General features: G+C 40.7%; 2 protein-coding genes across 8 annotated transcripts; one reads left to right on the top strand and one right to left on the bottom strand.

Moving 5' to 3' along the window:
• Positions 1–427: 427 nt before the first annotated feature.
• LOC135638953 (uncharacterized protein At5g19025-like) lies at positions 428–6,227 on the bottom strand. Its single transcript, XM_065152573.1, has 2 exons — positions 5,467–6,227; positions 428–625 (listed from the first exon to the last, which is right to left on the bottom strand). Exons 1-2 carry the CDS (start codon positions 6,186–6,188, stop codon positions 586–588), a joined length of 762 nt encoding a protein of 253 aa, XP_065008645.1. The 5' UTR covers positions 6,189–6,227; the 3' UTR covers positions 428–585.
• Positions 6,228–9,763: 3,536 nt separating this feature from the next.
• On the top strand, positions 9,764–14,047 carry LOC103986259 (uncharacterized). 7 transcript variants are annotated; one of them, XM_065152726.1, is made up of 5 exons: positions 9,764–10,038; positions 11,882–12,023; positions 12,168–12,343; positions 12,436–12,967; positions 13,051–14,047. In XM_065152726.1, the coding sequence occupies exons 4-5, from the start codon at positions 12,648–12,650 to the stop codon at positions 13,883–13,885; spliced, it is 1,155 nt and encodes a 384-aa protein (XP_065008798.1). In that variant the 5' UTR covers positions 9,764–10,038; positions 11,882–12,023; positions 12,168–12,343; positions 12,436–12,647; the 3' UTR covers positions 13,886–14,047. The 7 variants fall into 7 exon arrangements, with proteins under 7 accessions (XP_065008798.1, XP_065008797.1, XP_065008799.1 ...); XM_065152725.1 differs by having other exon boundaries at positions 11,756–12,023; XM_065152727.1 differs by having other exon boundaries at positions 11,735–12,023; positions 12,168–12,338.
• Positions 14,048–14,519: the final 472 nt, after the last annotated feature.

Genomic DNA, 14,519 nt, shown 5'->3' with positions numbered 1-14,519 from the left:
AGGAAGGCATGACTATTACATATATATTATTTTAAATTAGTAATTTTTTTGTATTTAAGTTTAAAATTTCAAAAAATCAAAAATTCGATGAAAATGATAAAAAAAATACTTTTATGAGCAAAACTTTAATATATTTATCGACCTCATTAAGAATTACAATCAATAATGATTGAGTATTTTGGAAGGGTGCTAATGAGAGTAATTTAATATTTTGGAGGGGCAAACATGTCATTTTAGGGCCGTGAAAGCAATGAGTATGGATTCAAATCATTGTTATGGAATGTAAAATACCATCTCAGCAGCAAAATGGAAACATCAGACAGAAAAATAGGAGCTAAGGATTAAGCATGGAAATGATGGAATTTGAGAGGCAAGCAAATACTGCAAATGTAATTTATTATGCATCAAGTTGCATGGATTTATGTACCACAACAATCTGGATGAAGAATATCCTATGCCGGATGAACATTATAGGATGACAGGAATCCCTGCTTTGGTCGTCTTTGATTTAGACATGATCAGAGTTGAGAGTATAAGTTTGTGACCAGGTAACGGGTATGGTGGTGGACGAGTCCTGGGCGGTAATCACCGATCTCCTCCCTCGATGGCCAAGTTTGCCGGCACCCTATAACAATCGTGATGTCAGTTCGGAGCAGCAATAGAAACAACGATGATTCGATGCAATCAAACTTAAATGAGACAATTTAGTTTCCTGTGGAAAAGCAATGTGAAGCATAGAAAGATAAATACCAACTGCTGAAGGATACCATGTCGGCTAGATTTATAGAAAGGATTTCAATTTTCTTACGAGGTGTTTGAACTTTACACGATGAGAAAATCTTCCCATGATCCTATAATATTCAAACATGCACTAATTATCATACTAAAAAAAATCATTTAGGAAGTTCAGATTTTGCCTTCAGTCAATAAGTTCCTCTTCTGAAAACACGGAGCAGCAAAACAGTTATTTTACAGATTTGTCATGACCGACAACTAAAGTTAGAAAACTCGTTTGTAGGACTGCTGAATTCGCCCAAAGCAAGAGAGTTGTGCTGAGGAACTTCGGATGACAATAACAGAAGAATAAATGAGGACATGACTAGGAAGAATTTAAGGTTTCAATGAGTCATTACAAGGATCATAAGCTCATCGATCTCACAATGAAAATTCTGAAGTCACTAAGAAAAATTAATCTATGATTAAGATATTGTTTTACCTGTTCTCAGTTCATGAATTGAATTATTACAAAAATGGATCAGTGTTTTATCAAACCGAATAATTACAAGAATCAATAATAATTCAGGAACATTGGAAAAAGAATAAAGGGCTATGATAACCTATCTAAAGAATCAACAAACTTAAGACAGCAAAATTATTTCATCAGGAGTCCTATGTTGCTGGAGAACTAAAAGAAATTAATTTTATAAAAATGGATGTACCCAATACACGAGACTCCAGCCAATGCGGGGTTTGGGGAAGGCTAATAAAGAGATTGTTTTCGTGACTCGAATCTTGGTCTTTTAGGTCGCAAAGGAGCAACCTTACCTTTGCACCAGGGCTCGCCCTCGAAAAATTAATTCTATGCTAATTATAAATTTTCTTGCAACAATTTTCAAAAGTTCGATCGATCTAAGCAAGGAACACCATGCCCAGAGGCAATTTAAGTTCCTACCCTCTTTTGTATTTGTCATTCAAATACAATTCACTTTCAAGTTGTATCGCTGTCAAGAAGTTGATAGCCCTTCGATAATAGAAACAACACAATTTTTGTAACAAGGATCAATTTATTGGCTAAAAGTTGCATCAAGTTCATCTTTGGAGAGGTTGTTCACATAAAAGAGAAGACTTGTGCATAAAAGTTCTATGTATATAGTTGCAATTATGATGATCATGAGGAGGCTTTTAGAAAGAGAGGTGAAATTAACCAAGGAATTAGGATTAACAAAAGGATTTAACAATGACATGGAGAAAAAGCAAGTGTTTCTAATATCAGGCGTTATTCCCCTAAAAAGAGACATTTTAAGTGATATAGACAACTTGAATGATTTCATTATTAACTAAGAAAAATAAAGAATAACTTAAGGCTCCTCTTAATAAGGATAATCAATAATACAATTTACTGGTTAAACAAGAAAAAAATACAACTAAATAGCTAACAAACATTATTATTTCTTGAATAATACGGGCTCAATCTATTTGTCCATTTGACAACATCTACATTCATGTGCAGACATAAATATAATGTAATATGAATCATATAAATATAGGTTTACATACTACAGATTTCCGCCAATAATCAGATGATGAATCTTGGGATCTTCAATTTCCATACCATGACTGAAAATATAAGCAGCTGAAAACCCAATGCTAAGTATCTCACTAATTTGATGCAAGGAACAACTTTTGGAGAAGAAAAAATGAGTGAAGATACACGTGTTAAGTGTCTTCCTACAAACAAAGAAAAAACTGAAGTTCTGAAAATGGATGAAACCAAATCCAGCCAGTTTGTTTAGGCTCATCTGGGTAAAGCTAAGATAATTTTGAGTTTCAGTTTTTAGCATGCAACCAACTAAATCCTATCCAAAAGCAACCTGATTCAACAAACTTCAAAGCTCAAAGCACGCTAGCCAGAGCAACAAAGTGTATATATCAGTCTCTCTAAGTAGACGACCAATTGAGATAAGGACCAGGGTGATGTGTGTAATCAAGCTATAGTCATTGGCCCTGTATGCTATCCCATCAGTTCCAATACTTCTACTTCTTTTTTCTCATAATTTTATTCTTTACTTAACCACAATCTTTGTGTGGATTGCTTTTAATCCTGACTGAATCAATCAACTCAATAGCAATCTAAGTGTAGCTGATCACTGATTTTTTTGTGTAACATCCATATTGTCCTGTCATTATCTACATAATTGACACCACTCTTAGCATAAAGAAGGCAAAAGCATTGTATACAATGGCTACATAATACAATGATTGGCAAACTTTCGAACAGCAAAACAAAAAAAAACCTTCCTTGATCTTGTACAATATGCAGTAAAAAGGGGCATATTAAAGAACATAATGTTCACATAATACGAGAAAATGGTTTATGTTTTATGATCTAAATGTTTGTAGTTGTCAGGAAGCAGCACACACTAAAAAGTTAGTGTAGCTGAGAGGATAACCATAGATGGTTTACAATAAGAGAACTGCATTCTCAAATTTGTGGGTAACACCACTCGAGAATAAGTAGATTGATGAATAGTTTAGGGTAGTTGCAGATATGTCAAGAAACAACCATTTAACTTAACAATAAGGAAGGTCAGATATATATTTTTTTCTTTTCGATGAGGAAGCCCAGCAAATTCGAGTCAATATGTTGGGCAAAGAAAAAATGCCAAAGAAGACCGTCAAAAGTAATGAGGAATGCATGGTAGTCTTTGGCATCCAGATTAACCTAGCTTTTGGCCATCATCCCTGATGGAATTTCAACCGCAGAAAAGTATCCATATAGTATAATTAGTGTCATTTTGAGAACCAGTTATTTTGAGAACCAAAATTGCAAATTAGTATAATAAGTGTTAGCTCTCATCAAATAAGTAGCCAAAGAGACCAAAAAAACATGATATAGTTTTTTTCCTCTCATTAATTATCAAACCTTTAATACAAAATATCTGTGAAATTTTTAAAATGTTACATTTTAAATTAGACTTGAAAGAGTTTGTAAGAACATGTAAGACTACAAACTGCAAAAAAATTGCAGTTGCAATAGCTAAAAATACATTACTGTTGAAATTTTCTGGTCTTGTGAGGGTTTGCAACAACACTGTTTGATTTGTTGCATGTGGAACTCAGATTTGCAACTTAGCTATTTGGCTGTCTTTATAAAGAATGCATATGAAAACTCTATAAATTAGGTGATTAAACTCCCCCTCGTAAATTGATTAGGTCGACGTGGAGAGAGGAGAGAGGGAGGATAGCTTGAGGTGGGATTGGTGCTCAAGCAGGAGGGAGGGAAAAGGGAGGAGGAGAGTGTGACAGGTGTAAGAAGAAAGGGGTAGGATGGAGAAGAGCAAAAAGAGAATAAGGGAGCAGGGAAGGACAAAGGGAAGGGAATCAAACAAGCCATCATTACTGATGAGTGTCATGGTGGAGGATGAGCAGATGAACCCTGATGAGTAATGAATTGTGATGCCGTTCCATATCCCTCAACATCCCACATGCAGCTTACAAAAGAACTTCTGAGCTTTTCATTTGGAAGTCATTTTACATTCCCGATGCAAATCCTGAATTTTTAAGTTGGGAGTTATTTTGCAAGCAAACTAGTCCAAGCTGCAATCTTGGACTATTATGAAGTCCAGGCAAACATAGATTCAATAGTACCATGTTGTATTGGTTTCAGACCTTACCTTTACCTATTATGAAGCCAAAAACTGACGTGCAGGTCCTAATCCGACTCTTCCATTCAAATACATGCAACATTGCTTCCACTTCCAGTATCATGCTTTAGATCATAAGCATACCATTACAGCATGAAATCTCTAGATCTAGTAATTATTACTAAGAGGAGGCATGTGCTCTAGAAACAGTGAATACTTTCTGATAATCCACTGAATTCCCTTAAGCTAAACAATCAGAAAATATCTAGAACAGAAGGCATCCGAGACCCCATCATTTTAGTTCCAAATGGGTCTATATAACATCCATGACATTTTCGTAAATTTTGCCTATAAAGACACAAATTCCACAAAGACAGACATGAAACCAGCATCTAATTCTCAGTTCAAATCCGACATGGTGTCCTCTATCATCTATGTCAGAATTACAAAGGAAAAATTCATAGAAGTACTTATATGTTAATATACTTTCAGCTTATTTCACCAAGTCTTGCAAGCAATGGAACATCCATCTCAAAATTGTCATTCCTGTTACTTTCTTGATAATTAGTCTTTGTAAAGCTAAGGTTATGTTCTTTAGTTTATTGTCTATTATGTCCAAAAGGAAATCAATTTAGAAAAGGAAAAAAGAAATAATTTGTTACCAGGGATGGAAAAACGCCAGCTTCTAATACATGGTCATGCTCAAATACGTGATCGATACCAATCCTCAGAATTTCTTCTTTATCTACGCGATCTGATCGCCTGGAAATAGGTCCCTTCTCCGGGTTATAGCTTAATGCAATTTCCTTCCACTTCCAATTCTGCTTTTTTGGAAAACCCCCTTGTCCAAGGGGAGTGATCCAACGTTTTACTTGCTCACTTTCACCAAATAGCATTCATTCCCTATGATCGATCCATCAGCCATAGACAACCCACTCACCTATACTTGAGAATTAATGAGAGCAATTGCTCTTTTCATCGTTTATGTCAACTAAGCAAACTGGATCTACGAGTTTCAATACTCTATCTCGAGGATCACAAAATGAAAGAGGGCAGGATATCAGACAAGGGCTAGAGCGAGAAAAAGGTTAAGGGAGCTCACTTCTTGTGCCGCCGGCCCCGCTTGGGTCCCCAGGCCTCCAGCTTCGCCAGAGGGCATCCGCATCGGGAGCGGAAGAGCAACACAGCTCGGCCGTTGGGTGGCGCCATCCTCCTGAGCTCCGCACGCAGGCACTCGTAGTCGGGATTGTTCCCCTGCTGGCCGCCCTTCCAGGGGAGATCGTCGATCTCCTTCCATGCGGCGGATTGCGCGGGGTCCGGCGAGCGGATGCACTCCTCGGTCTGCAGCTGGACGTCGAACTCGAGGGCCTTCTTGAGTCCTCGGCAGCGGGGGTTGCCGCAGCGGCGACGGGAGGACCAGGGGAGGGGGCAGGGGCGGAGGCAGGAGAGATGGGCGGCGGCAAGGGAGACGACGAGGAAAAGGAGGAGGCCAGCGAGGTAAGGGTAGGGAGCGTCGCGGAAGGGGGCGAAGAAAGCGGGGGCGGGGGGAAGGACGGCGGTGAGGGAGCGGGCGAGGTGGGCGAGGGAGGAGACGATGAGGAAGGCGCAGGAGAAGAGGACGAGAAGGAGGATGAGGAGGTCAAGGGTGGCGGCAGACGGCGACCTCTTGCAGGAGGCACAGATGCCGATGCTCGGGGTAAGGCTATGGTGGAGGCTGCCGCCGGGGCCGCCGTGGGAGGCCGTGGATGGGCGCTTGATGGGCTTGGTCGAGGAGGATGACGGGGAGGGCATGGTGGTGAAGGGGGTGGAGGTGGAACGGAGCATTACGTGTGCTGAGGTAGACCTCTTCTCTGTTATTGTTCGTGCTTCTCTAACCAGTTTGCACTCCTCTTTTTTTTTTCTCATCCTTTTTTTTACCATTTTACCCTTCTTTCTCTTATATATATATATATATATATATATATATATATATATATATATATATATATATATATATATATATATATACTCAAAATTAGATTAATGACCGAAAGAATTTTTAAATGATCATTCTATTCTTATCGATCATCACCTTTGTCCAACCCTTAGACAACACCATTGTTTAGTTGGTTGTCCCTCTCCGTCACATCGATTGCCTCGTGACGAAGGCATAGTGATCCCCATCGAATCCCACCGAATTGACAATGGAGGTTATTAGCATGGGTAAGTCACTCCCCATCATTTCTCACTTGCGATCGATTTCTGGGAGGGGGAGGGGGAAGGGGTGTCTCGGAGCGACCAACGACCAAAAGTGACAACGGTGGTTTAGCAAAGATAATGATAAAATGATATAATGCTTTGCGAAAAAATTTAAAACTTAAGAACTTTTTTCGAGAATTCGATCATCAAAATTTATATTGATAAATATGCTTTTTTTAATTTCATAATATTATCAAACTCTTCAACTAAGTTTTGGGACCCTCAATCTAATGTTATCATATTTTAATGAATATAAGTAATATAATTAATTGGATAAACTTAGAATTATCATTGAAGAACAACGATTGCTAGTCAAAGGAAATGAATTGGACAACATCTCCCTCATCATCATTGGTTGTTGCTGCAATGAGGTTGACGATGGGATGAAAGAGAATGTTGGCATCTATGGCTTTGTTCAGTCACGGTTCTAATTGGAGATATGACATGGGCTGGATTTTATGTTGGATTCAGGTCCGAGGCAGCCCAGCATCAGCCTATTCTGAAGCTGCAATGAGTAATAATTCTACTGAATTTTTAATCTGAATAAATTATTCTTGTGTATCTAATTTTCTAGATGTGATTTCATTCAAATTAACGCACACCCTAATTATAGTTTAGCAAATTAAGTTTACTTAGAATATATTATAAAGAGAGAGTTATACTCTTTGTCGAGCATACAAAAGGAACTTATCAATGTATGAACATCCATTAGACATTGACATGCCACCAAAATAACTCAACCAAGACTTGTGTGGATCCAATTTCCAGACTGCGTCACATCTATCCATCTCTCTCTCTCTCTCTCTCTCTCTCTCTCTCTCTCTATGTATATATATACACACACATATGTATGCTGATTGAGCGATATTTTGTGTGTTATCTCACCTCTAGATTTACATGCAAAACAGTGGATATGGTCATATGTATTTTCATGATTATTACTTGATGATGATGATGATGTGATAGAATCAAATATTGATTGATATGTTAATAAATCATCATTGAATCCTTATCAAACATTCTTTGTAACCCCAAAACAAAAGATTTTAATTAGTCTTTAAATGAGGTCGTACCACTGTCATTACTCAATTATTGATATTGTATATCCATTAATAACCCATAGAATCAATCATCCATCCAAATAGATATGCAATGTTTGATATATATATAATTTAGTTCAAAATGTTCGAATTAAGTCAATTTGATATCTATCATATCACAAAGAATATCTCAATATAAAATTATAACCATATCATCGAACAATCAAAATCTAATTCTCCAAAATTTCCCTCTTTTATTAATATTTTCTTTTTTATTTTGCACCAAATATAATTGTAGGCCACCCAAGTCTCACTCTTCGGACAAAGCCACGAGTCACCCCACGGCCTTCACATGGCCCGGGACCCACACCTAATCCATCACACAGGAGCTGGTGGGGTCCAATCCGAACTCGTACCGCGTCGTCGACCCACCGGTCGCAGCAGTGGAACAGTAGGTGGGCCCATCACCCGATCAGATCCACCCATGCATCTAAAAGGATGATCATGATCTATAATTAGCAGTCCAGATATATGATTACATATATAATATATAATATATATATTTGTATAGTTGAGGATGAACATGTAAAATTTGAAGATATAATAATATCTCAATCATTCTATGTCCTCGACATGAATCTGTTCTTATAATAATTGAGCTTGATCCGAAACAATACCCTAATCCAAATAGCAGTCAAAAGTCTATCAACATCAGTGGTCACAGGTGCAGTTCTTGATATTTTCTTGAAGTTCTACAGATTGCTTTGATTGATAGGCACAAATGACAATTACGTGAAGCTTAGTAACTCTCATTGCAACCCTTCTCGGGATATATACGACCAACATAGACAAACATGCATGCGTTACTTGCGCCAGAAGGCATCATATTCCAATGCTTCTTCAACCTCGTTCGCTGCATACCCGACTTCCTTCTCTCTTTGTCTCTCTGTAGCTCAGAAGTCAAAACTCATTCATGTTCCTCGGTGGCGGCAACGATCGGTTTGGCTTCATGCGGCAGCGAAAAGGACCGACGAAGATGCGAGAAAGGTAGCACGTGAACACGGGATGAAGCTGGCAGTCAGAGGGTCCCTCGATGCTCCGGTCCAAAATCGTCTTGCACGCCCTTGGCATACACCAATCCTCGGACAGCGACTAGGAGTAGAATCTGTAGATGATCACCAACCTGAGCCACAGCCGAGTGCAAGGAACAGATCATGGACAAGAGATGGGGAAAGGTTCCTCTCTCTGTCTCTCTCCTTTCTTTTCGGCTATATATATCGCCATCATGCTGCTGCTTCTGTTTATTGTCTTCCTCGGAGAGTTCAGCATGAACTGGCGGAGGATGGAGAGGCTGCAGAAGTGGAGAAGGATGGTGAGGCAACAGAAGGGGAAGCTGTACATCATGAGAATCTGCATCACCATGCTCATTTGCCGCCGTAAGTACGCCTAGTCCTATAGGCTCTTCCCGTACACATATACTCTCTCACTCATCCTGTGCTGCCACTCATGGAAAGTCTCAAATGAGGGCGCCATACTCGTCCTCCTCACACTGATGAAGAAGACGAGATGGAGATGGGAAGTCGGTGTATGGCTACTGCTCCTTCTACGGCTCATAAGTTTACGGATCTGTACTACCTTAGACCTCTTATAGTGTGATGATCACACGAAAATGGTGGCTGCTGCTTCTTCTCTCGGGCAATATGAATGGCCGAGTACTTCTCGATGAAACCTTTACAGGCGAGTCAATGTGCTTACATCATATAATAATGCTCTTTTTCTAATCCTGATTTGCTAAAGCAATGCATATATCGATGGAGATGATTGGTCTGTTTAAGCATTGACTGGTCAAAATTGTATTTGGTGGAGTAATACAATGAAAATAATGGATAAAGAAAGATTTCTCATCACTACATTAGTAGAATCTGAAAGAATCATAGCCATCAGATTGGATCCAACCGGTCGATCTGAACCGGGTCCAATCGAAATGAACCAAATCAAACCAACATGAGTCCACTAGCATCTTGTTCCAAATAGAAGAAAACGTATCACGTGAGATGCATGTGCAGCGCAGCTCAATGCTTAAAGCTATCGTCTTCCAAGAATGCGCTGGCATCGAGGAGAATGACCTAAGTAAATTGGGACGATGGAACGTCGATGAGGGAGGGTGACGGTGGCTCCAAGCCACATTTGGATGTGGGAGAATGGGAGGGCTTTGTGGGCTCCCGAGGCGTGGGTACTCTCCGGGGATTAGGGTGCCCCCAGACTGATGTGGCGTGCGGCTTATCCGCGATCGCGGTCAGATCGGTCTGCTCCTGTGCCTCGATCCAGGGTGGAGGGGCCGATGCGGACACGACGGCGGTGGATCGTGTCCGGTCTCACCGAGAAGAACCAGGCAGGTCCGTCCCTTTCTTCGCCTCCCCATGTTCCTTGCCTTTCTCAAGATTATGTGTTCGTGCATCTTATATCGCAAAGAAGAGGTGGTGGTGTGGTGTTCTTGCCTTTTCAGCTTTCTTGATTTCGAATGGCTTGAATCTTGGTGGTGCGTTCTTGTTCTTTCCCGCGATCAAATCCATGTGAAATCAACACTTATGTTGTAGCATTACTGGAACTGTAGGGTTCTAATATGTGATAGGTGACTTTCGGATCAGCAGAAAGTTCACGTCTCCCGATATGAGCTCAAAGTGTTCGACTGAATGCTTCGTGAATTAATAACTTTTTACACACAAATAATCTTCAATTTCGAGATAAATGATTAGTCAATATACCTCTAAATTAAGAGAATTAATAGGTTGTGTTGTGGATGTGTTTCTGAACTACTGTCCCTGAACCACTTTAATTGAGAGTGTGAAGGATAATATAATCTATGAGAGACAAAAAAAAAACATTTTGGCTGCTTGAGGATGACTGAACTTGTTTTCGCACGGAGGAACAATGGAGAACATATCTAACTACTTTTCTATTTTTTAAGATAAAGACTTCCTATGCTTGTTCTGATAATACATGTAAAGACTGTACAGTACACCACGTCACAATTTCTTATAAGGTTACTTTTTTACATGTAAATCATGTCGAATTCTGATAATACAATTGTGTTAATCTTTTCTTTTTTTATTTAATCTATATAATGGGTCATAGTGTTAATCTTATAAGGTTATCTTTTTTTTTTCGATAAAGACTTTGACAGTTTATCGCAAGATCTCACTTATAATAATAATAATATTTTATGGGTGATCCAATGTCTTCATTGTAGGAATCCTCATTATTGTATCTTTCAGTTAAATCACAAAAGGTTGTCTTCTTATAGAAAAGATTTAGCTTCATAACTTCAGAACTTTGGAGGTGATCCAGTGTTTAGGATTCCTTATCATTGCATCTTTAAGTTTCTAAATTTCAAAAGGTTGTATTCTTAAAAAAAAAAGTCTAGCTTCAGAACTTTGGAGCAGTAACTTTAAAAAAAGGCATCAATCATTTTTTTCAGATTTTATAATCAAATAAAGAATAAAAAAAGAAAGAGTAATTCCTACACACAAACAGTTTCAACTTCTCTTTATTTGTTTTCATGTTGTTATATCTGTGAAATCTATTATTTGTTCATTGTTATTTGGGACATTTGAGTGAAAGCATAAGGATTCCTTTAGTTTATTAACAAATGGATGAGTGTTCTTTTGGAGATTATAGTAAGGTTGTGCTAGCAGAGGTGTTGTGTGTTTTTGATGTTTTTCCTGTGTGGCTGGACCAATGATGCAGGAAGGGTTTGTATTTCTTTTCCAAAATAGAAAAGTATGTCAATAAATTAGTTCTTATTACTTCAAAAATAATTCTTTTAGATGAGGATTTTAGTTGCTCAAAATATATAGCTGGCATCCTCAAGAAATATGAGGAAATAAGAGTTTTCTATTATCTGCCTCATCAATTTCATGAGCTTTCTTTACTTTCTTGTGGTAACCTCTTTGACAAATTAGTTGTTGGATTTTTCGTTGCAGCAACAATTCTTTACATTGAACATTGTTGAATATTATTTCATCATTTTACGGTCTATCCAAGGGAGGTTCGATACTGCTTTACATTGAACATTGTTGAATATTATTTCAGCTGTCATGTTTCGGATTTTAGGATGCTAAGACTCGTCGATCGTGACTCCGGCACTATGAGCTCCATGTGAAGATGAGAGACTGCTGGAACTACAAACAAGCAGGTCTTTAATGTGGTGGCTTATCTTCTACCATTAGTTTGGTGCAGGTTCTGTGATCTCCGCAGCTTCTCAGACGCAACTCGGAGGGAAGCTGGTCAACGCTCCGATCACACGGAGAGAGATGAGCGCATCCTCCGGTATGTTGTTGAACGCATGGCGCTGCCAGTGACTGCCATCACCTCATATCAAGTACGCGGACTTTTCGAACCTTATCATCATCTCTTTGGTTTTGTCTAGGCTTCTCTCTCTCTGTCTCTCCCTCTCTCTCGGACCGTATAACGATGACCTCGCAAGCAAAAGAAGCTGACCTTTTACTATTTCTTCTTTTAGCAGTTGTTAGGAAGCTCTCCATGTTGCTTTAATGAATGGTGAACCGATTTCTTTCTTCGAAGCTGTCTTGCGGTTGATTGTTTGGGAACCATCTCCACGAAGATGCAGATAGAACCTCTCTGATACGAAGATGAAGACGAGAAGCAATCATCTTATGCTACGATGACTCAAATTGTAAGGTTAGATGTCAATATTTTCAGAAAAAGAAGCATTAAATATGATGCCGACAGATCTCTGTCGCTTCCTCACAGCGCCACGGCATTGTTATCAGCTACCAAAGGTCAGCTTCTTAGAAGATTTCATCAATGGACGACATCTTGACCAACAAGCCACAGCCAGATATTTCCATAACAGACGAAAGATTTGAAAGATCTGCTGTGAAATATCGGAGAAAAAACGCGAGATCTTGGTGTATTAGTAGCAGTACCAGAGCCATCTTCACCTCCACAAACCTCATCTCCGGGAACAACCAGGGCCGAGGAGATGTTCACGACGAGGCCGCTCTCCGTCTTCAAGAACTCTGCTGGTGCTGCCGCCATTCAACCACCACCACCGGCAGGGCCCAACTCAGGCTATCTGCTTCTCCAGGACGAGGGAGCTGAACCAAACCCCTCATGCTGCTGGGGGCTCTGTGAAGACACGAGGGTTCGAGAGCTCCCCTTCCCCCAGAACAGGATCCTCACCATCACCTACACGGAGGGCTCTCACACATGGCAGTTGCCGGCCCTGTTCATCCCCGTCCTCGACAAATCGCTCTCCTCCAATCACTACTACGTCATCGTCGCAAAGGGCAAAAAGAAAGGGTGGCGCACCTCTCTCGATCTCCTTCCCTCCCTCCCGTAGTTTTCTCACAACAATGTCGGTTGGATTTCGACTGTATGTGCAGGAAAGCGTATACATGCTCCCTGGAGGAAGACATGACCACATGCTGCTTCTGCCGGAGCGTCAACGATGTCAAGCCGAGAGAGTTCGATCACAGGGACATCTACCAGCAGGTGGAGATCGTCTGCAATAGAGGCAGGTTCACCGCGCAGTCCGTAGCTCCGGATGGGTTCGCTCCATGGCCACTGAGGAGTAAGTACTGGGAGCTTTATGCTTCGAAGCACACGGACTTCGACTTGACCGACGCCTGGGGGCTCGACAAAGCCCTTCGTGCCCGCACGCCCGCGTTGGAGTTGCCGATATCAGGCGCAGGTGGTGCTGGTTTGGTCGTGGGGAGGTGGTACGCCCCCTGCGTGTTCGTGAAGGAAGGAGATAGCCTGCGGCGTCAAATGGAGCGCTCGGCTTTCTACGATATCACCCTCGAGCAGCGCTGGGAACAGGTGTTCGCGTGCGAGAACTTGTATGGCGATCGGAGGACCGTGGAAGTCAAGGCTACTGTTGGGGCGGAGGGCGCGGTGTTGGGTGGCGTGGAGGCGACGCGAGACGGCGCAGGTGGACAGGACGCCGTGGTGTGGTACAAGCCGCTTGATTTGGAGGGAGAGAGGGTGGGGCTGAGCTCCCCGGTATGGGAGAGAATGAGGTGGGAGCAGGGGAGGGGAGGGTGGGTCGGTGGTGAAGTGAAGGTGGAGAGGTCGGAGGAGTACGGAGGGGTGAGCCCGTGGAAGAAATTTGGGTGCTACGTGTTGGTGGAGAGGTTTGTGGTGAGGAGGATGGATGGAAGCTCGGCCTTGATAGTTGACTTCAAGCACACGGGTACGATTCAAACCAAGTGGGAATGACGGCGTTGCCGGCGGTCTGATGGTCGCCGTACTCTTACTTCATGCTTGCCATTTGTGCCTTTTTCATATTATTTTTGAACTTTTTGTTAGATAATTAAGAGATACGGGATATTCTATTTTGTTCATTCTCTTTATGAGTTAAGAAGGTAAAATTTTTTTTCATATGTTGCATTGGCTCAAATTGTTTCATCACGGTCCATTGCACTATGTCGCTTCCCAGTGAATCCCTATTGCATTTTGAATCTTTGTTGGATAAACTTCATGCCCTTCATCTCTACTCCTCATTTTGTATTGAGTTGAGTATGACCTTCACACCTATTATTCCACGGGTTAATACTCTGTTGAGTCTGATTTTCATATCGATTCTAAGTGTCTTCGTTTGTTGTTATCTTGGACCACTCCCCCACTTGATCATGCAATGCATTCCCAAACACATTACGTGTGAGATCATGTGATGACTCATCGTCGTTCACTCGGTTTGTTGAGCTTTGTAGAGTTATTGTCTTGGTACCCCTCCTCAACATGTATAGTTTGTTATATATGATTCTCCATCTCACAAATTGAGACTTATCCCTCTTGGATATCTCTCTTATTGGAGTAATTTTTCGTATTTTTCCCTCCAAAAGTTTTGGAG

The sequence above is a fragment of the Musa acuminata genome, chromosome BXJ3-5, assembly GCF_036884655.1.
Source record: "Musa acuminata AAA Group cultivar baxijiao chromosome BXJ3-5, Cavendish_Baxijiao_AAA, whole genome shotgun sequence".
In the NCBI taxonomy this organism is placed as follows: domain Eukaryota; kingdom Viridiplantae; phylum Streptophyta; class Magnoliopsida; order Zingiberales; family Musaceae; genus Musa; species Musa acuminata.
Note: the sequence above shows the minus strand (reverse complement) of the source record. Positions and strands in the feature narration are given on the sequence as shown.